Raw genomic sequence first — 25,030 nt, 5'->3', positions numbered from 1 at the left:
CGTACAAACTATTATTATGAAAATTAGAAAATTATCTAATTTTCGCAAATCTTTGTCTTGCCATAGATTTCTCAAAAAAAAAAAAATGGTATGTATAATTCGTCTAGTTGACCAAAAAAATTTTTCCTGGGTTTTTTATTTATCCTTTGTAAAATTTACAAAACTAAAATACCATAAATTCTGAATTTGAAATAGGTTCCCATGCAAAGACGTCATTTAGGGGGAAGGGGCAGGTGTACACATTTGCCTCCCTTTGAAAATGGCGGAAAAATAAATGTCATTTAATGAAATACTGTGAATTTTTAACAAAATCAAAATATTAAAGCCAACTTTTTCCCCCAATCTCTGAAAAAAGTTGAAATGCTGTCTCTGATTTTAAACCCGAAATTTTCGGGTTATCACAAAAAAAATCTAAAAAAAAGGTCGTGAATTTGCCCCAAATATATTTTTTAAAATATGAATACATACATCATATCGGAATACATTTTCACCGGTAGATATATTTTTTCAGCAGTGAAAATATAATTTAACTGGCCGGTGCTAGTACAATTATATGATTTCAACTTTTTCATAAGTAGTATACATATATATATATTTACATAGTTATCATTATTAATTTACATGTAGTGTAAAATGTTACAATAAATGTGTATTTTTCAGTGAATATATATATATATATATATATATATATATATATATATATATGTGTGTATATATATATATATATATATATATATATATATATATATATATATATATATATATATATATATATATATATATATATATATATATATATATATATATATATATATATATATATATATATATATATATATATATATATATATATATATATATATATATATATATATATATATATATATATATATATATATATATATATATATATATATACATATATATATATATATACATATATATATATATATATATATATATATATATATATATATATAAATATATATATATATATATATTTATATATATATATATCAGTGAATATATATATATATATATATATATATATATATATATATATATATATATATATGTGTGTATATATATATATATATATATATATATATATATATATATATATATATATATATATATATATATATATGTATATATATATATATATGTATATATATATATATATATATATATATATATATATATATATATATATATATATATATATATATATATATATATATATATATATATATATATATATATATATATATATATATATATATATATATATATATATATATATATATATATATATATATATATATATATATATATATATATATATATATATATATATATATATATATATATATATGGTTAATATTTCTAGGAGTCGGATTACTCCTCGTACTTTTTTGATTCCGTGTGGAATCATGGTCCCTACGTTTCGGCCAGATTCGCCCAGCCATCCTCAGGGGAAAATTGAGAATATGAACATCCGGTGTGGGCAAAGCCCAGCATGTGTTCAGATCTGAACAACCACATTGCCCACACCGGATGTTCATATTCTCAATTTTCCCCTGAGGATGGCTGGGCGAACCTGGCCGAAACGTAGGGACCATGATTCCACACGGAATCAAAAAAGTACGCGGAGTAATCCGACTCCTAGAAATATTAACCAAATATTTCTCCGCGAAAACGCATTCAACCACATATATATATATATATATATATATATATATATATATATATATATATATATATATATATATATATATATATATATATATATATATATATATATATATTGTATATATATATATATATATATATATATATATATATATTTCTACTAGCGAAAATATAATTTTACTATTTTTTTTTTAAAAACTGCAAAATTTTATATGGGATCTTTTCGAATTTTATTCCCGGTTCTCCGAAAATGTAAAACTGATGAGTGGAGTTAATAATGGTGGCGTTTTTCTCATTTTAAAGCAATATGTATCCTGGGGTAATTGAATAATAGTATCCGATGTGCTGATCGAAGATGCACTGCTCGTAGCGGATGATTCAGAATTGTCAAAATCACTATCGGTTTCATGCTCTGATTACTTGTATATTGTAGCCATTGTTCTGCCAAGAAATTCTGAATATTAAAAAATTCGCAAAACACAATTTTAGATAGCAAAAAAATATTCACAAGTCACAAACACGATAATGATTATGCAGCTATTTTCCCCCGAGTTGCTGCGATATTTAGAATTTCAACTAAGCGAACTATTAACGGTCCAGCTGAAACCGCGGACTATAGTTTGAGAAACACTGCTCTAACCCATCTCGGGGTCCTACGGTAGTTTGTTATTATTAATTTTTACAGAAAAAATATATCTATACTATTATGAAAATTTCTGTAATTTATTTTACTTTCTCTCGTATATGTATAAAATATGCGTTTCTATATACATATATTCCTTAATTTTGTAAAAATAGTTATGAAGGACCGGTCGAATTGGGACTGCTTCTCACACGCGAAGATGCGTTTCCTGCGCATGCGCGAGCACGAAGTGGGTTAATACGGTCGTATATACGTCGTGTTCGGAAACTCGTTCATATTTATTATCGCATATAAATATATTACCACAATATTTACGAACAATTATTATTACGAGTTTATTGTAATATTATATTTATTTGCCAAATAAAATTTCTCAACTTTCGATGACTGCGAAGAAAATAGAATTACTTTTTAATTGAAATAGGCAGGGCTGCGGAGTCGTTAAAAAAAACACGACTCCGACTCCGATTCCGATTTTCACCAATAACACGACTCCACTCCGACTCCGACTCAAAAAAGTTTAATTTTATCAGGTATTTTTGGTGTTCTTCTACACGTTTTATATGCATACGCATTTTATGCATTTTATATAAAAAATGGTCGGGGTCGCTCATTTTTCACGACTCCGACTCCGACTCCAACTCCGGCCAAAACACCACGACTCCACGACTTCAACTCCGACTCCGACTCCGACTCCACAGCCCTGGAAATAGGTCTAATAGTTCATCCTCTAAAATTCATAATTTAAAAAATGTTGATAATTTTAAAAACTTAAAGTTTTATTTAGTCTTTTTGAGTGTTTCAAGCACCGGAGAAATCTTAGGAACCCAATAAATAATTTAACATAATAAAAAGTTGAAAATATATTTTCGAAAAAACTCATTCCCTGGAAATATTTTGAATTTATGATTAAAATTAAAACATTTTGGACTTAAGCAAATTTGAAAATCTCTTTTTACAAAATATTCTAGTTATTTTTTTGATCCACTCATTATATTATAGATCACACGCGAGGCAAAACAGACGGTAAAGCGTAGGCTCTGATTTTAGTCTCAAATTTTTCCACTCGTGCGTTACGACTCGCGTGGCGGGTAGCGAGATAACTTTACTTTCCTTCACTTTGTATACGATTCTGAGTAACAGTAATATTAAGGGCATTATTATCTAGAAAACGATAAAAATTATTTACGACGACTGGATTTCTGTAATCCAAAATTCGATATTCAATTTCAAGCGTAATTTCGAAAATTAAAACATTTTCAATATCGACTTCCGTTTAGGTCAGACCTTCGAACAATTTAAATTAATTTACTCTATTTTAGATAACATAAAGTTATTTTCAAAATCTGTTACATAATTAGTTATTCGCCTATTTAAAATTAGCATGGAGTCGTATTTTGCCAGTAAGATAATTAATGTAATATAATGAAATAAAAGAGGGTGTTTTGTTACAGATTCGTTTTAATCGTTTCGACTAGGTGCGAGGTGCGGCAACACCGAGCGCCGGCTGTCAGACGTCCCCGGCTCGACGCGAGGGCTTCGTCGGTAATTCGTTCGCGTATAATACAGTGTGTATATATATATATATCGAGTAAATCCGAAAGTAGCGGAGATAGCCCCCCGGGGTTACTTCTTGGCCCCGGGAGGCGGCAGCGCGCTGCCGCGCTCCTTGCCGCGCAGCTTCACGCCCAGCGCTCGCTCGATCTTGCCGATGACGAGGTTGTTGGGGATGCCGCGGCCCGCTTCGTAGTCGTTGACTATCTGCGGCTTCTCGCAGATCTTAGTGGCCAGCTCCTTCTGGCTGAGCCCCTTCTCCTGGCGCGCGCGCATGATCGTCTTGCCCAGGTCCAGCGGCACCGAGTCGTGCTTCAGCTCCTCCGTCTCGCGGTCCAACTTGGCCGTGCTCTTCGTCACCACGTGCTGCCGGTTGCTGCCACCGCCGAACTTGGCCTGCGTCTCCACCGGCATCCCCTGGCGCCGCGCCGCGTTCACCGCCGACTCCACCTTGGTCGGCTTCTTGCGCACCTGCTCCCAGTCGCCCATCGCTCGGCCGATCGGCGCGTCACTGTTCCGCCGCCGCTGCCTCCGTCGTCACGCCGGCGATTGCCGATTGCCGATCGCCGATCGCGAGCGGTATGGCAACACCGGCCGACGAGACGGTGATCGTGCTCGCGCGCTTCGAGGACCCGCCGCGGGAGCGCGCGCCCCTCGCGCCTGCCTTCGCGGGCCTCGATGCTCCGGAACCCTTCGCGCAGGCCGCCGGCGAGGAGTACGCGGGTGAGCGGCACTCGCGACGCCGCTCGGGCCACACTGCGCATGCGCCCGGGCGACTGTTAACCCCCCCCCCCCCACCATTTCATTCTCACCCCGTTTTTTTCCACCGCAGGCGAGTACGAGGAGACCGTAGGCCGACTGCTGCTCTTCGAGGCGGAGACTGCTGGATTGCGCGCGGCCCCGCCCGATCCCTGCGGCGACCGCGGCGCGCGCCCCCTGCGGTTCGTCTGCCTCGCTGACCGCGCGCTTTCGTTGCGCCGCGCGTACCTGGAGCCGCGCGCTCCGCCCGCCCCCGCCCCCGCCCCCGCCCCGTGACGACGTCGTCGGCCGAGCTGCAGCGGGCGGGCGCGTCGGGCCAGAGCGCCCGGCAGCGCTCGGCCGAGGAGCAGCTGCAGCTAAGCGCGGCGGCTGCGTGCGGCGGGGGGCAGACGCCCTCGCGCAGCCGCGAGGAACGCGAGGCCATGCGCAACCTGCGCAAGAGGGTGTCACCCTCGCAGCTCCTGCGTCCCGTCGCGCCGCCGACCCGCACCCGGCTGGGCCGCGCCCCCGACGCCGCCGCCCTGCTGCAGAAGGTGAGGGTGTACTCCGCGCCCCTCGCCCCTCGCTCTACACCGTCTCTCTCCGTCGTGTGCGCAGATCGCCGGCGCCCGTCCCTTCGCCGTCGCCGTGGAGCAGAGCGAGGTGCGCACCGCCTGGCAGGACAGCGACTTCATCACCGACTGCCTGTGCTGGCACAACGTCTACCGCCAGCGACACGGCGCCCCGCCGCTCACCATGGCTCCCGAGGTTACTTTTTTTATTGTCACTAAAGCCCAAACGTAGTTTGACAACCACCTTGACATTTTACTGCTGGAAATTAAATTTGACACTTTTTTGCCTTAATTTTAAGTATAAGATTACCACAACAAATGTCTTTTTATTCATTATATTTAATATGAAAAAAGAAGCAACTAATTGAAGTTAATGGATGTTTTTTTATACAATAAGTTATTTTTATTTAAAATTTGTGTAATTATGTTCACGTATACGTAAAGTCCTCTTATTATTGCTGTGTTGTCAGTCTTAAACGATAATTGTCGATTTTATTTGCAAACCGCTTGAAACAAAAAAATATTTTTGTGGTTCTAAAACTCGTTATCATAATTTTTAATGCTTCTTCATAGAAATGACTCTTAAACCCAACATAACACTGCTTGTAATATTTTTTCTTATCATAAATAATTGTTTCTTGCACTTGCGTCGTGGCCGCATCGAGCGACAAAAAGGTTAAAACTTGCAGTAATTTTCTAATGCCTATTGTCACGTACAGTTAGTGCGTAAATTTCAATTAAAACGAAAAACTGCTCTTATTTGGATTTTTCAATCTACACAGAGATTGTGGTCACCGTCAACCCACAATTTTATTAAATAAAACAACAATTATTGAAAGATCCTGAAATCTTTAATTATTTTGCAGCTGGAAATATAATTCGACTTAATAATTGCATCACTAACACCAGATATTAGCCTGGGCTTTCAATCGACACATGCAGGCGCGTACTGAACGCACGCCCTCTCGTCACTTAACACTGCTCGGCTAGTTTCACCGTTTTTTTACAAATCAGATTTTATTACACATTAATTTAGCCTTTATGAAAAAAAATATGTTCACAATAATATTGAAACAATAGAAAGCGCATTGAATTACTGTATTTCACCAAAATTATACAAATAGTTAATGTTCGTAATTTGACAACATGTGGGTTTTTTCCAAATATTTTAATTGCATTTTTATTCTTCAATCCGTCCTAGATTGCTAACTAAAAAGTATGAATGCCACACTTGATTAATTAAATTTTCCAACTATCTTCAGTAAGTGTAGCTACACACGTGCCGGATGGATTCGCCCGGCGCCGTATAGTGTTGTGTAGTTGGTGTTGTATGGGCTAGTACTTACCGTTTCCGTGTTAAGCTACACTAATCCACGTTGGCAATACAACGCTAGGATCTTTAACTCGCTGTACGTAAATATCCGCATAAAATTCTCAGTCATCGCGTTCTTCAGCCTATTCGTCCAGTGAAATAGTTAGTTATATTCATACGATTGAAATTAGTAGGATAAGTTCTTTATTGCTGTGTCATGTTCGCTGCATTTTCAACGTAGATATTTAAAACATGCCTTTCGTTAATTTTAAATTCAGCTTCGTGTCCCCCGTCTAAACACCATACAAACTAAAATTCTCCTGCAGTTTTTTGGAATCCATTATTCATTCATTTAGTTTGAATATAGCGCGTGGCGTTGAAAGTACTACTTTCCATAGTAATTGTAATTTTTGAAGACTTATAATAAGAATCAATTTTATGTTTGTATGTTTTAGATTTTTAAAACGTACCAACATAAAATATCAGAGCACTACAAATTTCCGCTCTCTGAAAAAACCCACTTGCGTATAAATTTATTTGACTTTTTTGCACTGAGTTCTTTAACTTTCGTACGTTTCGAAATGTAAAATTTTCGATATCGCTTATGAATCATTCAATAGCTATGAAGCTTGTTAAATCTCACATTTCCTTGGTGCTTAAGGTGCGTTTGAAGGCTTAGACTAGACGCGTGTATTTGCTTTCGCCTTTTCTTTTTATTTTTAGAGCTGTATCGCTTTTCTCGATGTCGACTCCGAAATATCTTTCAAAACTAACGCCAATCTGTCTCGCGAACTGCGAGTTCGATTCAAAATAAATTTGAAAATTTTTCGTTTCGGTGTCGAAAAGAAGAGTGGATTGTTGTTTTGCAATTTTCCTTGTTAATTTTTCAAATAGCAAGAGTTCCGGTTATAGTTGATCAATATACACATACATGTGTATATTGTGTGTATGTGCATATTTTACAATTATATTAGTAATTTTCATTGGTACCGTACACTTATGTTTCCTATAATTATACATATCTTTACTTAAAAATAGAGAAAAATATAAACCACTTGGAATCAAAAGTAAAATTTTGACAATCAAAACAATCATCTTGTTCAGAATTTTGGTTTGCACGATAATCCGGTCACCGTTTTTATCATACGATAAGCAATTTTAACATTTTCCTATTTTTTACTCATATTCAATATCTTACATACCTATAATTTTCATCGTCATTCGGAGAGTTCTCTGATCCGTGAGGGATGTTAGTTCAGCTTTTTCCAGAGGAAGGCAAAAGTTGACCAGTTGGTGGTCGGTTTTTTTTTTAATATTTCCATTTTATTAAGTATTTCATTAAATGACATGAATTTTTCTAGTTTTGTATAGAATCCACGTCAAAAGCGATAATATCGTGCCTTCGCAGTGGAAACGCTTAGTTATCTAACGTTCATATTAAGACTTTTTATAACAATATTACGACCAAAAATAAGTGAGAATCGAATGAAGCATATCTAAACCGAATATTGATCAATAAGAGAGCGCAAAAAACAATTATCCCTTCTCATAAGTCAAAAACAAAATAATCGTGCCGACGCCGTCGCAGTTATCGAGCGTTCCTTGATGTGAATTTTTGACTTCTGAGAAATGATAATTGTTTTTGCGCCGCACTCCTATTGGCTAAAATTCTGTTTGAATATACTTTGACCAACAACACTCTTCTATCAGAAGTCCGTATTAATATCAGTAAGGATAACTATCATAATTTTAAAACAGTGTGATATCCACGTGCAGACAAACTATGGAACAACATGCGAAGTCTGTCTGTATTTCTTCTTCCGCTTATTTCTCCCCTGAGAGATGAGTTGGCTTAGTTTGTATTTTGGACTATATAATTAGTTTTAGAACTTTCATTAGGTTGAACAAATACAAATAGCAAATGAACGTTTCGCAACTGTAAAATTGAGTTTCATAGACATTTTAGAACAGCATATAATATCACTAGCGCTTATCGGTTAAATTATATTTTCGCCGGACTTAATATCGTATGGATATAACTTTACTGAAAAATTCATTCACGTACATTGCATATAAATAATGTTAAGTATGCAAATGTATATATTACTATATATGGAATAGTTTAAATAGTATAATTTTACTACCAGCTGCTAGATAAATTATATTTTAAAAATATCTATTCCGTAAAAATCTATTCCGATATGATTTCAGTAAAATAACATTTTCGCCATAGATTTAAAACTAGTTTATTTTTCTGAGGGATAACTTGAGAATTACTGGTTAAGAATCAGGGACAGTGGGGCAAAAGTTGGTCGGCGGTTAGTGGTCGTTTTTTCAATATTTCAGCTGTTCGTTTCTCGTCGTCGAGATTTCCTCATCTCTCCATAAGTCGGCGCCAGTCGACCACACGCTGGAGTTCGCCGATAACAGTGTGGGAGAGTGAGGGACCTCTTTTGAGCTTGAAAACCCCCAGGCTCTTAAGAGGAAGCAAACTTTGTGAACACCCAACCGAGGTAGTGTCCTTTGGACTATCAATGACGAGCAAAGCACTGCATTTCAAACCAGCAGGCTAATAAGGGCCCGGCCCTTAGGGACCGGGAGTCGAAACTGGAACTGAGGAATCACGAAAGTGATGTTCAAGGATGAAGCATAGAAATGCAGGAGCATGCAAAGCTAATGCTATGCAAAAGCTAAGCAACAGATTGCAGGTGTTTTCCATCAACACTCGGGATAAACACTACCGATACTAACAAATAACCTAGTACTATGGGGGGTGGTTCCCGCTCATCTGGCCCTAAAAAGCTGGATGCCACCCATTGGGTTGGACTCGTAAGGCCCTATTACCGGTAACGGCAGTGGTTTAACCTTTCAGGCTCGTATGCCTAAAACAGATTTTCAGTCCCAGGGACGTCATATTTTTTTTAATGGAGATAAAGATAAAATTCATATTAATATTTGAGGTTTTACAAAAAATTGTCTACTTCATGGCGCTCTTGTTCTTCAACATCAGTTTTACTCGATGTACAATATCTGAATCTGAATCGCGATCTTTTGATGATTCTAATAGTGGTTTTTTCGAATAAAATGCCATTTTGAAGATGCGATACATATGTATAAAAATCCGAAAAAAAAATCTTCTCATGTATAATTGTTCTAAGCCGCCGCCGTCGCTTCCGCTTCCAGATGCGCATAACTTTAAACGAAACATTCTTCGTTCAATTCTCTACTCTGTAAATCGTATCGCTTTGTATTAACAGTGTGTAACAATACACGTAAACAAAGGAAATATATTTAATTATAATAATAAATAATAATAAAAATTGAATTTGCTCAGATTCTGTTGTTTCGACCAATCAAAAATAAGCATTCAAATATTCAAATAGCTTCGACCAATGAAAAATAAGCATTCAAATTCAAATAGACAGTACAGTGACAACACTTTTAAATAATTATTATTTAATAATAAAATTTTGCTACGCGCCAATAATTTTCATTAATTCGTCATTTGACTGAATAAAAATGAAATATATACATAATGTGTTGAGGATTAGAAGAATACATTGATTAAACTAGATAAACAATCATAAAATAATCTTCGTAATGAAATTTTCAAATTTTGAATTCCTGGTGACGGGCTCCGAGGCCTAAAAGTGAGTTTTTGCTTTTATAAATAATCGGATTGCAAATTAACTAGGTTATTAACTATAACTATGAAAATTAAATATATACATAATGTGCGTAGTATAAGAAGAATACATTGATTAAATTAGATAAACAATTATAAAACAATCTTTGTAATGAAATCTTCAAATTTTGAAATCCCGTCGCCGGGCTCCGAGGCCGAAAAGGGAGTTTTTCTTTTATATCACATAAACATTATCATTGCTTTCCGATTTAATACACATATACGTTAGATTTTAAGAATTGCAAATAAACCAGTCATGTTTTAAACATGAACGTGTTATATATCCTTAGTATGTGAGGATTGAAAGTTAATGTCGAACGCTATATATATCAGCCAACGAACAGCTTATAAATGTGTAGTTTCTTGGATGTTATCTAATAAACGACATTTTACAATGATTACAAATATGTGATTGCATACCTGGAATAATCGATAGCCAAAATATCTAAGAGTGGGTTATTTTTAATTCCGATGTGGCAAAATATGTACAATTTTTGTTTTGTGCCATCATTCCTCTTTCTGAATAGCCAAATTTAAAATATTCAGTTACATCAAACTTATGTAGTATGTTCTTTATAAAAAGATAATACTTGCTGACAGTGACTTCAACATGAAAAGATTAACTCTTTGTTTATATATACCAATTCTACGTTGTAGCCATATAGGTCATCAAATTGTTCCATCATTGCTTCTGAAAAATAATTAAAAAACAGTAAGAGTAAACATTGAACACATTATTACTACTAATATAATCCATAAATTAAATTTAAACGACAACCGAAGAACAAAATTGATGGAAGTACTGTAGAGGATTAAACACGTAGATTGGCATCTTTTCATCTTCTTCAAAATTGTGGTAATATGTCATATATTAATTGTTTGCCACACGTAAATGTTATTAGATCTATCATTGCTTCTGAAAATTAACTGTAAACGATACTATATAGTAACTTTTTGTTTACACCGATACGAGATTTTTTATCATTACTAGCATTATAATATGTTTAATTAACTTCGGTATGTATATCTTTATTTGCCAAATCACCGCTGTTTGTCTTTTAATATTAGATCCTGGAAAGTCAATAGTAATTTTGTTAGAATAACCGTGTTATATTATTCATTTATAACCAAACACTTACTGGCACACCCACAATTTATAGTTTTGTCTATAATTTCAAATGCTGCATCACTTGAATCGCCTTCAATTGTCACTTTGTAAGAAAAGTGCCGCAATTATAACATATTTTGCAGCGGGCACAGCGAGCGTTTGCCAGATGTTACAGAAGAACTGTCACATGTAAGCAAATTTGGGAAGTCCTGCGCTTGAGAACGAACTAAATTGATTTTAACGATTTAAATTGTAAAACATTTATTAAAATACGTATAAAAATCATCAAATTCTAAAAACAATGTTTTGAAAATATTTTTTTAATTTATAGATTTAAAATATAATATAAATAATGTGGAATGTATTAGCTTCTCTATACAGAAAAAATATGTACTTAAATTTTGGCGAACGTTGGCAATTTAGAGTTTTAGTTTTTAGATGTTTGAAATAAGTCACATAATAAAGTTAAACAATAATTATTACTTTTTTTAGTATTACGTATTGATGCTTTTGTATGTATGCGTAACCGGACGCTGCGATTCCGTGCATTCCCTCACTCCGTGGCTCAGACAACAGTGTTGCACAGAAAAATCACAGTACGTTTCGAACTGTTACAGCGCGCGTTTGTGTATTTTTGGCTTTCGTGCGATTTTTCTTCTCTGAATGTTATTTGTTTCTTTGTAAGTATTTCCACTAAATTAAATTCGCATTAGTGAATGAACTCTTTTTTTGTGTTACTAAATTTAGTATACAAATAATTATTCATGCTATTTTTGCACCAGGTGTAGGTTTTTATTCAAATCATTTTAAATGGCAGAAAAATTCATTCCCCCCGATGCAGAATTACTTCGAATTTTACAAGGCTCGGATGAAAGTGATAACGATTCTGATAGTGATATTGACATTGAGGAAAGCTGTAATATAACTGACGAAGAAGATTTTGTAGAGCATGAAAACAATGCAGACATGGTAGATGGGGAAGAAGAAAACTTTGAAGAATTAATAGAAATCAATGATGGATTGACGTATGTGTCAAAATCGGAATTATCTTAGAAATCTAACCCTCTTATACAGTCGAGAACCCGTATAGTAAATATTGTCAACGCTGCTTCTTTCATAGCCTCTGGTGTAGATTTTATTTCTATAAAAGATACATTCAAATTATTTTTCACTGACGAAATTTGCAACGAAACAAATAAGCAAGTAGACCGGGACAACAGTGAAAATATTAGAAAAAGTATTTCTCGGAATTGGTCGAAATTTGCGCTTTTATGGGAATTTTGCTTTTTTCCGGTAGACTTAATGGCCGAAAAATCAGTTTAAAGAACTGTGGACGACGAACGAACTTTATAAACAATACTTTTATTCAGCTGCAATGGCAAGAGATAGATTTTTAGAAATGTTTAGTGTTATTAGGTTCGACGATCAGTTAACAAGGAGAGAGAACGAATGCAAGCGGAGATAAGATGGAAGCATTCAAGTTTTTTTTGTTGAAAATTTGTAAACACATGCAAAAAAAGTTATGTTCCCGGCACATACGTAACAATTGACGAAAGGCTGGCTGTTTATCGTGGAAATTGTACATTTCGAGTGTACATGAAAAATAAACCGGGGCATTATGGTATTAAGATATGGGCGTCGGCAGATTCTCAAACTGTGTATATCTTAAATTTACAGGTATACACTGGTCAGGTTAATAACAGAAGGGAAATCAACCAGGGAGAACGAGTTGTGATGGATTTGTTACGACCTTACTTCGGTTCAGGACGGGGAGTGAGAACCGATAACTTTTTTACTTCTGTTCCACTAGCTAAAAAATTATTAGAAAAAAACATCACAATAACCGGTACACTTCGATCCAACAAGAGGGAAATTCCTCCCATCTAAAGACAGAGTTCAAGAATATTCAAGCTTCTTCGGTTTTTCCGAAGATATGATTAGTATCATACGTTCCGAAAATAAGAAGAGTCGCTCTCTTGTCTACAGTATTTTTTGATAACAAATTGGCCCCTGAAGATTTAAAAATGAAGCCCGAGATCATTTTGCACTGTAATCACACAAAGGGTGCTGTCGATACCAGTGATAAAATGACTAGGCAATATTCTTGCGTCAGACCAACCGGAAGATGGCCGTTTAGAGTATTTATGGATCTGAAAGATGTAGCAGCTAAGTTTCCAGATTGGAAAAAGTCTGATCGAAGCCGTAGAAAGCTTTTTATTCAGGAACTTGCGTTCCAATTGGTATCAGACAATGTTGACATCTGAAAGAAGGAACGAAATAATTTTAAAGTAATTGAACGAGCCAGATTCCACATATTCGAGAAATACAACAATGTCGAATGAAGAAACACCAAGAACGTCCCAGAAATAAAGACAAGAAAACTCGTATTCAGTGTTTTTCTTGTCAAAAACCGATATGATGGAATCATAGAACAGAAAAAATGACAACATTTTGTAAGGAGTGCAAATAAATAATTATTTTATATTTCTTTTCAAGTGTCGTCGCACCTTACTTTACTATTAAATTATGTTTAGTTTTGTCTTATTATTTTTATCCAAAGTTCTAGTGAAGATTAATTTTTTTTTACCTATTTCGACTTGATTTAAATAGTTATTGTTAATAACCTTTAAAAAAATCCATACCAGATATTTAATTGTTGCCAGTAAAGAACACTGTTATTATCAAACTGAAAAATAGTATAAAATTATTGTATTATAGTAAAGATTTGGATATAAATAAAAGTGCAAATTTTAGTTTTGTTCGTTTATTTAGGCGAGTGTATACAAACTGTCCTTTTGATTGCAGCTGTGCGGATACGCTCAGACGTGGGCCAACCGACTGGCGCACACCAACAAATTCTCGTATCGGAACGACAGGGAGGTGGGCCAGAACCTGTTCCAGCGCCCCGCCAGCGCGCTGCAGAGCGACGTGACAGGTCAGGAGGTGTCGTCGTACTGGTACTCGGCTGTGAAGCAGTACGACTACTGGAAGGAGCCGGACGTGCTGCACGCCAACGTGAACGCCGGCCATTTCACGCAGCTGGTGTGGGCGTCGACGAGGCTCTTCGGCGTGGGCAAAGCGAGGTCGAGAGCCGGCAAGATCATCGTGGTGGCGCACTACTCGCCGCCGGGCAACGTCTCCGGCGCCTTCGAGCCCAACGTGCTGCCTCCGACGCCCGAGTGCGGAGTCGGGGCGTTCGACGATCGCGACGCGCAGGCGTAGGGGCGCGCGGGCCGGGCGGCGCTACTCGGTCCAGCGGTGCTTGCAGCCCGTGCACACGTAGTAAAGGCGCATCTCCTCCTCGGCGCGCCGCGTCTGCCCCTGGAAAAAGACGGCCTCGCGGTTGTCGCACTTGGGACACTGGTGCTCGCGGGTGCGCGGCAGCGTCGGGTCGCTCACCACGTCCGGGTTGATGTGCGTCAGCTCGTCCACTTCGTGCATGATCTTGTTCACGTACACGCAGTTCGAGTCGGCCGTCTGTTTGTAGTCGCAGTTGCGGCACGCGTACAGCAGCGTCTTGCCGTTCTTGTCCTCCTTCGGGTACAGCATGTTGTTGCACTCCTGACAGAAGCGGATGCCCACGTAGCCGGGCCCGCCGCTGCCGCCGCCACCGCCACCGCCATCCTTTCGCGCCGCCATCGTTTGCGTGTTCGCGAACGTCGGGCGGTGGGGGTAGCGGCGCGCGCTCGCGAACGCCGTCGGCGCTGCCAACCGCGCGGCCCGCGCTCGGCCACTTCCGTCTCGACCGTCGTCGAGCGCTGCCGTCGTCTCTCGGACGCCAGTCGCAGCGGTTCCGCCAGCATGGGTGAGTGCGTCGTCGGAGGCTTCGCGAGGCCGCCGTCGCCTTCGCTCCGCGACTCGAGGGAAGCCCGATCGGACGCAGAGACCCCGAGGGCCGCGGCCGCCGCCCGTCGGCGCCGCGTCTCGGCCGGGACGCTTCCGCTCGAATCCGCGCCATCCGAGCGCCGTCGCTCGCGCCCCTCGGCCGGCGGACTCCCCTCGAGCGCCCCCGGACCCCTGCGAGAATATTTTGCGACTCCGCCCCATTCGCTCGGTTGCAGGCAAGCCTCGCGGTCTTCGCACCGCCCGCAAGCACGCGGATCATCGACGACGCCAGAGATGGGCCGACAAGGAGTACAAGAAGGCGCACTTGGGCACCCGCTGGAAGGCCAACCCCTTCGGCGGCGCCTCCCACGCCAAAGGCATCGTGCTCGAGAAGGTGTAAGTGCGTTTCGCTCAGACACTCGTTCGTTTAACATAACCTTATTATAACCAACCGCCCGACTCGCATCGAAATGAGGGCGCGCCGTTCGCGGTATCGTCCCTGTGACTTGTCTGCGTTCGAGCACAATCACAGGATAATACTGCGAGCGGCGGCCCTCGCATCGCATCACTACACTCCACTACCTACCTACCCTCGCCAGCCGTGATGCCATTTCGTATTTGCTACTCTTGAGTTCGCATGATGACAACCGAAGCACTGAGCTAAATACGACATGCGCGTGTGCGCGACGCCCGTAGCGAAAGTGGCTCAACTCGCGTTTCCGTTCGGTTGCAGGGGCGTCGAGGCCAAGCAGCCCAACTCCGCCATCCGCAAGTGTGTTAGGGTGCAGCTGATCAAGAACGGAAAGAAGATCACGGCGTTCGTGCCGCGGGACGGCTGCCTCAACCACATAGAGGAGAACGACGAGGTGCTGGTCGCCGGTTTCGGTAGAAAGGGCCACGCCGTCGGAGACATTCCCGGCGTCAGGTTCAAGGTGAGAAGTTAACTCCTCGACTTTCGCACTCGCAGAATTGACTCTTTATTTACGCGCCTTATAATTTTTTACAGGTCGTCAAAGTCGCCAACGTGTCCCTGTTAGCCCTGTACAAAGAGAAAAAAGAGAGACCGAGGTCGTAAAAGGGGAATCGCCGCCACCACCACACCACACTTCCAGGAAATCTAACACCATTTTCTGTTACACGAGGTTCGCGAGATCGTTAAATTGTGATAATTTATTATCTGATAATAAAACAATGTTTTAATACGCTATATGAGCCTTTGATTGCGATCATCCCCCGCTCGTTCCTACGTCGTGAGAATATGATAATGGTAACGTATATTTTCGTTGTGGAAGACAGTATTGTTACAATTTATTGAAAGTTGCCGTTAAAAAGTCGTTAAAAAAATATTAAGCACTCGAAAACAGGATTGTGAATTAAATAACTGGATCGCTCTCGGGGTGCTAAGGTTTTGCGAAACTGGAGATGCATTGGGTAATGCTCTAACTGAAAAAAAATCTTCATTTCGGTTCAAAACATGTTCAAAGGCTATTAAGTGCGGACTGGTGATTAGATTATTTTGCGGAAGACATTGCAAAGTGAACGATTAACTTGTGTGAGGTGTTTTTTATGGAATTTGAATCCAAACCAAAATAGAATTTTTAAAAAAATTTTAAGATATTTGATGTAATGAATTATCTAACAGAGAAAAGCTTTATTAGGTGAGATGGCATACTAGGAGCAGTTTATTTGCATCTACATTATAAAATTTTACTTTCGACATCGCAAAAAGTGCAAGCTGCAACATTTGGAACAAATAAAAATTTTCAGGAAATTCAATTTAAATCACGAATGAAAGGAGCACAATCATTAGTGAAACGTCCATAAAATGTTATAGGATTTTTAAGTAAAAAATTGGCAAAATACATAGATTCCCTATTTCTTCAGATGTGGACATCAAATTCATATTGAATAATTATAAACCACATGCAAAGATTAGTTTTTGGAGAAAAATAAAAATATGTATTCATTTATACAAAATTATAAACGGTGATTTTTAGCAGCTACGGCGACAAGCTAGTGCTGGAAGTTTATTTTGCAAGATAATCGAAATAATTTAAATGAAAATCCATCGGGTAATATTTGATTAAATAGAAGTAACTGCGAATTTGCTTGGTTTAATTTAAAAAAATGAATGTGATATTTTTTTAGCTGCACCGGAACGAAAACTGAAATGAAAAAACGGTTTGAAGCTCTGCTCCTAAGTATCGAGTGAGTCGAATATTAAATAAATACAGTTGAAGCGACGAGAATGTTTCTGTTTTTTCGGCATTTTTATCGAAAACTATCGTTATATATCCCAAGTTTATAAAATAACGTTATATCTATAAAAATGAAAAAAGCTTTCATTTGCAAAGGAATGCTTCGCAATTCACAATCTACTCGCATTCGATTTTATACATAGAAACTAATAGAAGTTTGGTTGAAATTTTATTATACGTTTGAATAGACCGAGTAAATCTCAATATCTCAAGGAACTCGTTCTGTTATAACGTAACGTAAAATAAAATATTAAATAACTTGGGGATCATGGATGATTTACCTGCGAATTCCGGGAATAATAATCGAAATTCTGAAAATTTCCAAATTTATTTTTGTTCGGGAACAGTAGAGGTCTCTGTGCAAATTCGAAACTCGTAAAGCGCCGTATTTCGAAAGTGAATATATGAAAATAACAAATTCTGGGAATCGCCAACATCTATATGATTAATTATAAACTGTGATAGTTAATAGTATAGAATATTATGCAGCCGAGGGCAACTAATAACTCGAGCACTTTAATAGATTTAGTTTTTACTAAGAGTAAAATGAAAATAACTAAGAATTAATGATCATTTTATTGTTAATATTTATACAGAAAAGCATAATGTAATTGCGGTAAAAAAATTAATAAGAAAATTATAATATAGATTTTATCAAATTAAGAATAGAATTACAAAAATGTGACTGGAATGTAGATAAGATGGATGTTAATATGATATGGAACATTATTTATAAGAATATTGTGGATACAAGAATTAAACATTTAATATCTTTCAAACAAACATCTCAATATCTTTCAATAAAACATTTAATAGCTTTCGACCATCGTGGCGCATTGGGGTAACCTGTTAGGCCACGATGGTCTTAATTTAATCTAAAAAAATAAAATATAAAATTTGAAGAATTCAAATCCAGTATCTTTAGAAGAAATTCAAAGTCTGTTGTGCAAACACTCATAGACCAAGGAATCTATGAAAAATGGTCGTCTTGAAGCACATTTGAAAACGAAACATAGCACTTGTGTGAAATATGATTTGAAGCAATTTAAGAATACTACTGGAGAAATTTGAAAAAAGAATAAATTCATTGTTATCTGAACAAAATTATAACATAATTTGTACTTTTTAAACTAGTTATGAAATTTCTCCTCTCATAGCTATATCAGAAAAAAGCATATTGTAGAGAAGTTAATTAACCCAGCTAAATCAGTTTTTCTCAAAAAAATTCTGGAAATAGATGACAAAGATGTGAAAGAAATGCCACTAAGCGACAGCACTGTTAGTAAGATAATATATGAGATGTCCAAGAATGTAGAAACACCACTAATTGAAAACTTAGAGCCAAAAATATTTCAATACAATTAGATGAATCAACTTGTTACAGTGAAGCTGTATTCATGGCTTATGTAAGATATATTTACAGTGGTGAATTTATTTAAGATATGTTGTTCTACGAAACCCTGGAAACTACAAATACTGCCATTGATGTATGTATGTGTATATACATATATATATATATATATATATATATATATATATATATATATATATATATATATATATATATATATATATATATATATATATATATATATATATATATATATATATATATATATATATATATATATATATATATATATATATATATATATATATATATATATATATATATATATATATATATATATATATATATATATATATATATATATATATATATATATATATATATATATATATATATATATATATATATATATATATATATATATATATATATATATATATATATATATATATATATATATATATATATATATATATATATATATATATATATATATATATATATATATATATATATATATATATATATATATATATATATATATATATATATATATATATATATATATATATATATATATATATATATACAATAAACCAAAAATATATTTAAATAAAAATCAAAAATGTACGGGCAAGTAACGCAGTTGGTTAAAATAAATGAAGGATGATAATCCAATGTTGCATTGTGCTGTTCACAAAGATAATTTAGTTTAAAAAAAGCTTTTATATGACCTAAATGAGATATGAAATGTATTAACTTTATTAAATGTGAACATCTCTTCAAAAAATTTTGTGAGGATAAAAATACTAAACACGTCAGCCCATTGCTTCATATCAAAATAAGATTTTGACTTCGAAGACTTTTAAAACAAGTTAATGATCAAACATTTGTGAGTTATTTGCCAGCTATCTTCGAAAAATTAAATTTGTTAAATAACTGCAAGAAGCAAATAAGACTCCTATTGATGCAAAATCCAATATATTTGGCTTCATTGGACCTCTGCAAAAATATAAAAAAAAATTCAAATATACAATTTGAGCAATTTTATTGGCTAAATAAGTGTGAGGAGACTGCTTCTGTTATACTTGTTATAGTTGATCATTTGTATAAAACGGCTTGTGATTAAAATAACAGATTTAAAATAAATTGCTTTTCCACCCTCGATACTCAACCGATATCGGTAGATATAACTGATATAGTCATACAGTATCAGTGGCGTAGCTATGGTGGGGCGGAGAGGGCAGGCCGCCCCGGGTGGCACTTGCTTGGGGGTGGCATATTCGCGATGGGATCGTCTAGTGTGGTTCTTAATCCTGAATGCACTAACACATGTATAAATCCACGAATAACAAGAGCTTAATATTAACCAATTTATTATTTCAGGAAATGCTGATTTTATGACCCTGCAAAAATTGTATGGGGAGGGGCGGCAATTTTAAGGATCGCCCTGGGCGGCACAAACCCTAGCTACGCCACTGTACAGTATTAAGAAATAACTATTAGAATTGCAAAATGATAAATCTATTAAAACATTATTAAACATAAAAAAATAAAAAGTCGTGACTTTATGTCGATATAGAAACAAAATACCTAATTATGACAGGCTTAACAAGAAAATTACTGTTACCTTCACATTGTCGTATTTAGTTGAATACGGGCTTAGCGATGTAAATGATTTGTTATTGAAAAAAGTAATCGTCTGGATATCACAAACTGTGTAGATTTAAGATTAAAATTGATTAGATTACTACATATTATAAAAACTTTGCAGCACCATCAACCACAATGATCGCACTACTTTTCTTTAGAGTTGTACGTGTAATATACTGCGAGAGCCTAGATTTGTTATGGCCAAAACTTGGCAGTACTTAGGTAACACTGGTGTGACGGTTTCTCTCTCTACTGGCAATCTTCCGGGCATTCGGACGCGTCGTCTCGCGTCCGCTTTGTAAACATGTAAACAACTTCATATCGCAATCAAACATTATTGCTGCTGCTCAATCTATGTTTAATTGCAACCCGTCACCACCCTGTCGCCAAAATACAATACATTTACTTACACGTAAACCATCTCAGAGGAATTCGTAATTTTTTCTCTCTTTAGTATTGTTAATTAGTTGAAAGACGTTTTTCAAGACTGGTGTAAAAATACATATGTGTATAATAACACCAAAATTATTAATATAAAAATAAAGTACTCACAAAGAGGTTTTTGCCAATATTTCCTCTATAAATAAATTTATTACCAACATTACTAAATAGCGCGAATAAATAATTAAAATTAACATTTTTATATTAAACCTTTCAAGGTCACGCGCATCATATGATGCGTAAGTGAATCGACTCTCTAACGTCATGCGCATCATATGATGCGTTCGTTAAAACCTTCGTTTTTTATAGAAACGGAAAGGTAAAAGTTGGCAATATATGTTTTAAAAATTAGTTTGAATTCCTAGTAAACGATTTCAGTGATTTTATTTATAGAATTTGCGATAAAACAGTGGTATATATACTTATAAAGTCACGTCTTAATTTTAGTCGTTTGTATTTTGCGCGCGGTTTCGATCGTGCTACTATAGGCCACTTTTAGGCCCTCCGCACACGGAGCAACTGTTTTGCAACTCGAGTTGCAAACCAGTTGCGCATGCAACTATTTGGTGACCACGCCTGTGTACGGGAGTGTGTGTCCGCACACGAGCGACTAAAACCAAACCTATTTCAAATCAGTCAGCAACTGGTTGCATGCGATCTTTTTTCCTAGTCACAAAACAGTTGCGTTGCATGGTTGCACGTGTCTTCACAAAAAGTTCAAGAAATGAGTGAAGCGGCCAAGTCGTAGATTGTCATTTACGTTTCAAAATAACGTTTTCGGCAGTGCCTCAATTTCACCAATATATAATATAGAAACTATTATAAGATACGTATATATATATATAATAGTTGAAAATGTAATGTTTACTTCTTTTTTGGAGTTTTGTAATTTTGTATTTGGATCAAAATAATAAAAATTTTACCTCACAGTCAACAATATTCTTTCTTTTGCGAAAAACAGATTTGTGACTACAAACTTATAGAGAACTTTGCTCCGAATAATCCAGAATCAGTTGCGCTCGTGTGCGGTGTGAGGTTTTAATTTGGTTGCAAACTGGTTGTGTGTGTGACGAGTATGCAACGAGTTTGCAACTCGAGTTGCAAAACAGTTACTCCGTGTGCGGAGGGCCTTAGAGTTAGCACAAACGAGTCGCGGAAATTCGTTTTTTTATACTTTAATTTAGGAATCGAAATTAAATTATGTCATCAATATTTCAATGATATTTGTGATTTGTAAATACTTGTGAATATATTTATACGTTATTTCGACTGTTTTAATATTGTCAACTGTTTTTGGGATTGTTTTTTATTGTTTGTAATAATTAAATAATAATAATAATTATTACTATTAAATACTTATTAATAAATATAAATAGGATATAATTAATAAAATATCAATAATAACTCTTAGTAAATACTAAATAATAATAATAAAAACAAAATCGATTCCTTGTCGTTGAATCATTTTATTTTACATGTTATATTACTTTATAATTTATTTTTAATATATTTATTTAATTAGATTAAATTAAGACCATTGTGATCTAACAGGTTACTCCAATGCGTCACGATGGCCGAAACGTTTATTATTTATTGTATATATATGTATATGTGTGTGTGTGTGTAATATATATTACATATTCCGCCTGGAGTGTAGATATGTTGCACTCTTGCCGGTCCCAAGCCCGGATAAAGGAGGAGGGTTTCTATCGTGTAGCAAACCAACCAACGTGGATAAATCCAAATAGTTACGAAAAAATCACAGAGAAATAATAAATCCGCCCCGATTCATAATGACCTAGACCAGAGGTCGGCAAAGTGCGGCTCCGGAGACGCATGCGGCTCTTTGGTCCCTTGAGTGCGGCTCTGGCACAAATATCCACGGGCATTCGCACCAGATTTAAAAAACAAGGAAATATGGAGCTTTAAATTCGAACGTCTTTGTGTTGATTTGGAAAATTATAATAAAGGTTTGCTAAATTAATAAATAGATTTGGCTCTCAATTTATTTTTAATCGTTGTAATGTACATATTTGGCTCTTTGGCTAATAAGTTTGCCGACCACTTATCTAGACGATCGAAATCTAGATAAACGACTGAACTTTAATTTTGGAACCTAGAATGTGCAATATTACAATTAGGAAAAATGCAAACAATAGCGGAAGAAAGACTATAACTCAAGATATATCTAGAAGCCCTACAATAAATTAGGTGGAAAGGCCAAAACCGATCACCGGTTGTAGCGCAGTGGAAGAAAAAGAAGAACATTGTATTAAATCGACTAAAATCCTAGAAAAGCTTACAATTTTTATTCTGCCAACGTAAATAACTGTTTTATAATAATTAAAATAGTATTGATGTGCTATAATTAAACAAATGAAATAAATGTAAGCCGCCGTGTAACAGAAATTATTCATTTTTAGACGTGTAACTAAAAAAAAAAATTTTTTTAGAAATATTATTAGGTAAAAATGGAAATTAGATTTATAAGTATATTTTTTACCTAAATCGATTAAAAAGTTTTTATGAAAAAAAGGAATAATTAACGAATACATAAAGAGAGAAAAACATTATGTCGATTCATGGTCAATTTGAAGAGCGCTACGGCCAATGGAGTCGAGCGTGCGAATTTGACGTTAGTCCGCTTAGGTTAGGTCGCCGTCGCTGTCAAAAGATGCCTCCCCTCAAAGACGGGTAAGTTTTAGCTCTCGACTTGCGAGGAAGAAATCGATTAATTTGCCGCTTTCAGCTTAAAAATTCAAGACGAAGAAGTGCAAACGACGGAGATGGAGATGGATGCCGAAACGGAACCGGAACCGGAAGTGGAACCCGAACTGGAAACCGAACCGAAGCCCTCCGTCCCCTGCGACACCAACTTCAATCACATAAAGAACAAAATAGTTCGGTCCGCCAAAGGGCTTAAGTTGAAGAAGGAGAAGAGGAAGGAGAAGAAATTAGCGCGCATGCAGAGGCGGAAAGAAGGTGTCCCCAAACAGAAGCCGCACACCATCGAGAGCCTCAGAGAGAAGGACGAGACGACTATCGATAACCTGGAAAACGAACAGCACGAAGAGGTACGCCTAATCATGTTTCCGGTCTCTACGTTCCGAACTCGCGTTCACCCTCTTTTATGTTTTTGAAGGCTAAAAAAGATATGGAGGTGGACGAGCTGTCGTCGTATTATGAAAACTCGTACGAGCCCAAAGTTCTCATCACCTTTTCCGACAACCCACTGAGAAAGACTAGGATCTTCGGAAAGGAGCTGACGCGAATAATTCCCAATTCCGAGTATCGTTTTCGAAAGAGGTGAGTCCGCATCGCCTTGTTTCCGTTTCCACCGACGCTCACCCGACGCGTCCGTTTCAGGTCGGCCGTGAAGAAGATCGTCAACTCTGCGGTCAACAACGAGTACACCGACGTCATAATAATCAACGAAGATCAGAAGCGACCCAACGGTTTCCTGCTGATACACCTTCCCGACGGCCCTACGGCCCACTTCAAACTCACCAACTGCAAGATCACCAAGGAGATGAAGAAGAACTACAGAGAAATCAGCGAGCATCGGCCGGAAGTGATATTAAACAACTTCACGACGAGGCTCGGCCACACCGTCGGCCGCATGTTGGGGGCATTGTTCCACTACGAGCCCGAGTTCAAAGGGCGCAGAGTCGTCACCTTCCACAACCAGAGGGATTATGTGTTTTTTCGCCATCACAGGTAACACCTTCGCCGCGACTTCGCCGTTGCAGTCTTACGATTCCTTTTATTGTTTCAGGTACGAGTTCGCCCGAGACGGCAAGAAGGCCAAGCTTCGCGAACTCGGTCCCCGGTTCACACTCCGTCTCGTGTCCGTTCAGCAGGGCACTTTCGATTCCAAGTTCGGAGACTACGAATGGCTCATTCAAGGAAGGCGACACGAGTTGGAGACCAGTCGACGAAAATTCTTCTTATAGTCCGTCTCATTCGATATAAATTTTTTACAAGTGTACAAAAATCGTTTTATTTAATATACATCGCCACTCATATCTAAACGAATATGCCATTTTTCACAAAACTTTGCAAATTCGTAAAATTCAAGAAATCAGTCTCTCGTCGATTGACCGCTTGTAGATGTTCATATCCGTCTGAATCTAAAGTCCAGCGTAACTACTAGTGATTTCATATTGGACTTTTTGATATTTCGTTTCTCTCAATTCAG

General features: G+C 36.9%; 5 protein-coding genes across 5 annotated transcripts; 3 read left to right on the top strand and 2 right to left on the bottom strand.

The window, feature by feature from the left end:
* Positions 1-3,778: 3,778 nt before the first annotated feature.
* On the bottom strand, positions 3,779-4,402 carry mbf1 (multiprotein bridging factor 1). The gene has a single exon (XM_088198166.1). The coding sequence runs from the start codon at positions 4,376-4,378 to the stop codon at positions 3,962-3,964; it is 417 nt and encodes a 138-aa protein (XP_088054292.1). The 5' UTR covers positions 4,379-4,402; the 3' UTR covers positions 3,779-3,961.
* LOC148229026 (Golgi-associated plant pathogenesis-related protein 1-like) lies at positions 3,848-14,956 on the top strand. The gene is made up of 4 exons (XM_088198163.1): positions 3,848-4,612; positions 4,722-5,181; positions 5,246-5,395; positions 14,110-14,956. Exons 2-4 carry the CDS (start codon positions 5,071-5,073, stop codon positions 14,524-14,526), a joined length of 678 nt encoding a protein of 225 aa, XP_088054289.1. The 5' UTR covers positions 3,848-4,612; positions 4,722-5,070; the 3' UTR covers positions 14,527-14,956.
* Positions 14,053-14,956, bottom strand: Polr2I (RNA polymerase II subunit RpII15). Its single transcript, XM_088198162.1, has one exon. It carries the CDS (start codon positions 14,941-14,943, stop codon positions 14,548-14,550), a length of 396 nt encoding a protein of 131 aa, XP_088054288.1. The 5' UTR covers positions 14,944-14,956; the 3' UTR covers positions 14,053-14,547.
* Positions 14,957-15,036: 80 nt separating this feature from the next.
* On the top strand, positions 15,037-16,336 carry RpS23 (ribosomal protein S23). The gene is made up of 4 exons (XM_088198164.1): positions 15,037-15,109; positions 15,366-15,525; positions 15,863-16,061; positions 16,136-16,336. The coding sequence occupies exons 1-4, from the start codon at positions 15,106-15,108 to the stop codon at positions 16,202-16,204; spliced, it is 432 nt and encodes a 143-aa protein (XP_088054290.1). The 5' UTR covers positions 15,037-15,105; the 3' UTR covers positions 16,205-16,336.
* A 7,105-nt stretch (positions 16,337-23,441) lies between these two features.
* Positions 23,442-24,826, top strand: LOC148229023 (putative ribosome production factor 1). The gene is made up of 5 exons (XM_088196724.1): positions 23,442-23,526; positions 23,582-23,906; positions 23,975-24,138; positions 24,199-24,549; positions 24,608-24,826. The coding sequence occupies exons 1-5, from the start codon at positions 23,507-23,509 to the stop codon at positions 24,783-24,785; spliced, it is 1,038 nt and encodes a 345-aa protein (XP_088052850.1). The 5' UTR covers positions 23,442-23,506; the 3' UTR covers positions 24,786-24,826.
* Positions 24,827-25,030: the final 204 nt, after the last annotated feature.

The sequence above is a fragment of the Plectrocnemia conspersa genome, unplaced genomic scaffold, assembly GCF_051122295.1.
Source record: "Plectrocnemia conspersa isolate PC_06_02 unplaced genomic scaffold, ASM5112229v1 ptg000011l, whole genome shotgun sequence".
Taxonomy (NCBI): Eukaryota; Metazoa; Arthropoda; class Insecta; order Trichoptera; family Polycentropodidae; genus Plectrocnemia; species Plectrocnemia conspersa.
This window is presented reverse-complemented; position numbering and strand designations above follow the sequence as displayed.

What these genes read in the sequence shown, in the direction of transcription:
- mbf1 (XM_088198166.1), bottom strand. Translation starts at nt 4,378, where the DNA reads ATGGGCGACTGGGAGCAGGTGCGCAAGAAGCCGACCAAGGTGGAGTCG.
- LOC148229026 (XM_088198163.1), top strand. Translation starts at nt 5,071, where the DNA reads ATGCGCAACCTGCGCAAGAGGGTGTCACCCTCGCAGCTCCTGCGTCCC. An exon ending in CCGCCGCCCTGCTGCAGAAG is followed by an intron (nt 5,182 to 5,245) that starts GTGAGGGTGTAC and finishes TCGTGTGCGCAG; the next exon opens with ATCGCCGGCGCCCGTCCCTT. An exon ending in CGCTCACCATGGCTCCCGAG is followed by an intron (nt 5,396 to 14,109) that starts GTTACTTTTTTT and finishes TTTTGATTGCAG; the next exon opens with CTGTGCGGATACGCTCAGAC.
- Polr2I (XM_088198162.1), bottom strand. Translation starts at nt 14,943, where the DNA reads ATGGCGGCGCGAAAGGATGGCGGTGGCGGTGGCGGCGGCAGCGGCGGG.
- RpS23 (XM_088198164.1), top strand. An exon ending in GGCATCGTGCTCGAGAAGGT is followed by an intron (nt 15,526 to 15,862) that starts GTAAGTGCGTTT and finishes GTTCGGTTGCAG; the next exon opens with GGGCGTCGAGGCCAAGCAGC. An exon ending in TTCCCGGCGTCAGGTTCAAG is followed by an intron (nt 16,062 to 16,135) that starts GTGAGAAGTTAA and finishes AATTTTTTACAG; the next exon opens with GTCGTCAAAGTCGCCAACGT.
- LOC148229023 (XM_088196724.1), top strand. Translation starts at nt 23,507, where the DNA reads ATGCCTCCCCTCAAAGACGG. An exon ending in ATGCCTCCCCTCAAAGACGG is followed by an intron (nt 23,527 to 23,581) that starts GTAAGTTTTAGC and finishes TGCCGCTTTCAG; the next exon opens with CTTAAAAATTCAAGACGAAG. An exon ending in AAAACGAACAGCACGAAGAG is followed by an intron (nt 23,907 to 23,974) that starts GTACGCCTAATC and finishes ATGTTTTTGAAG; the next exon opens with GCTAAAAAAGATATGGAGGT.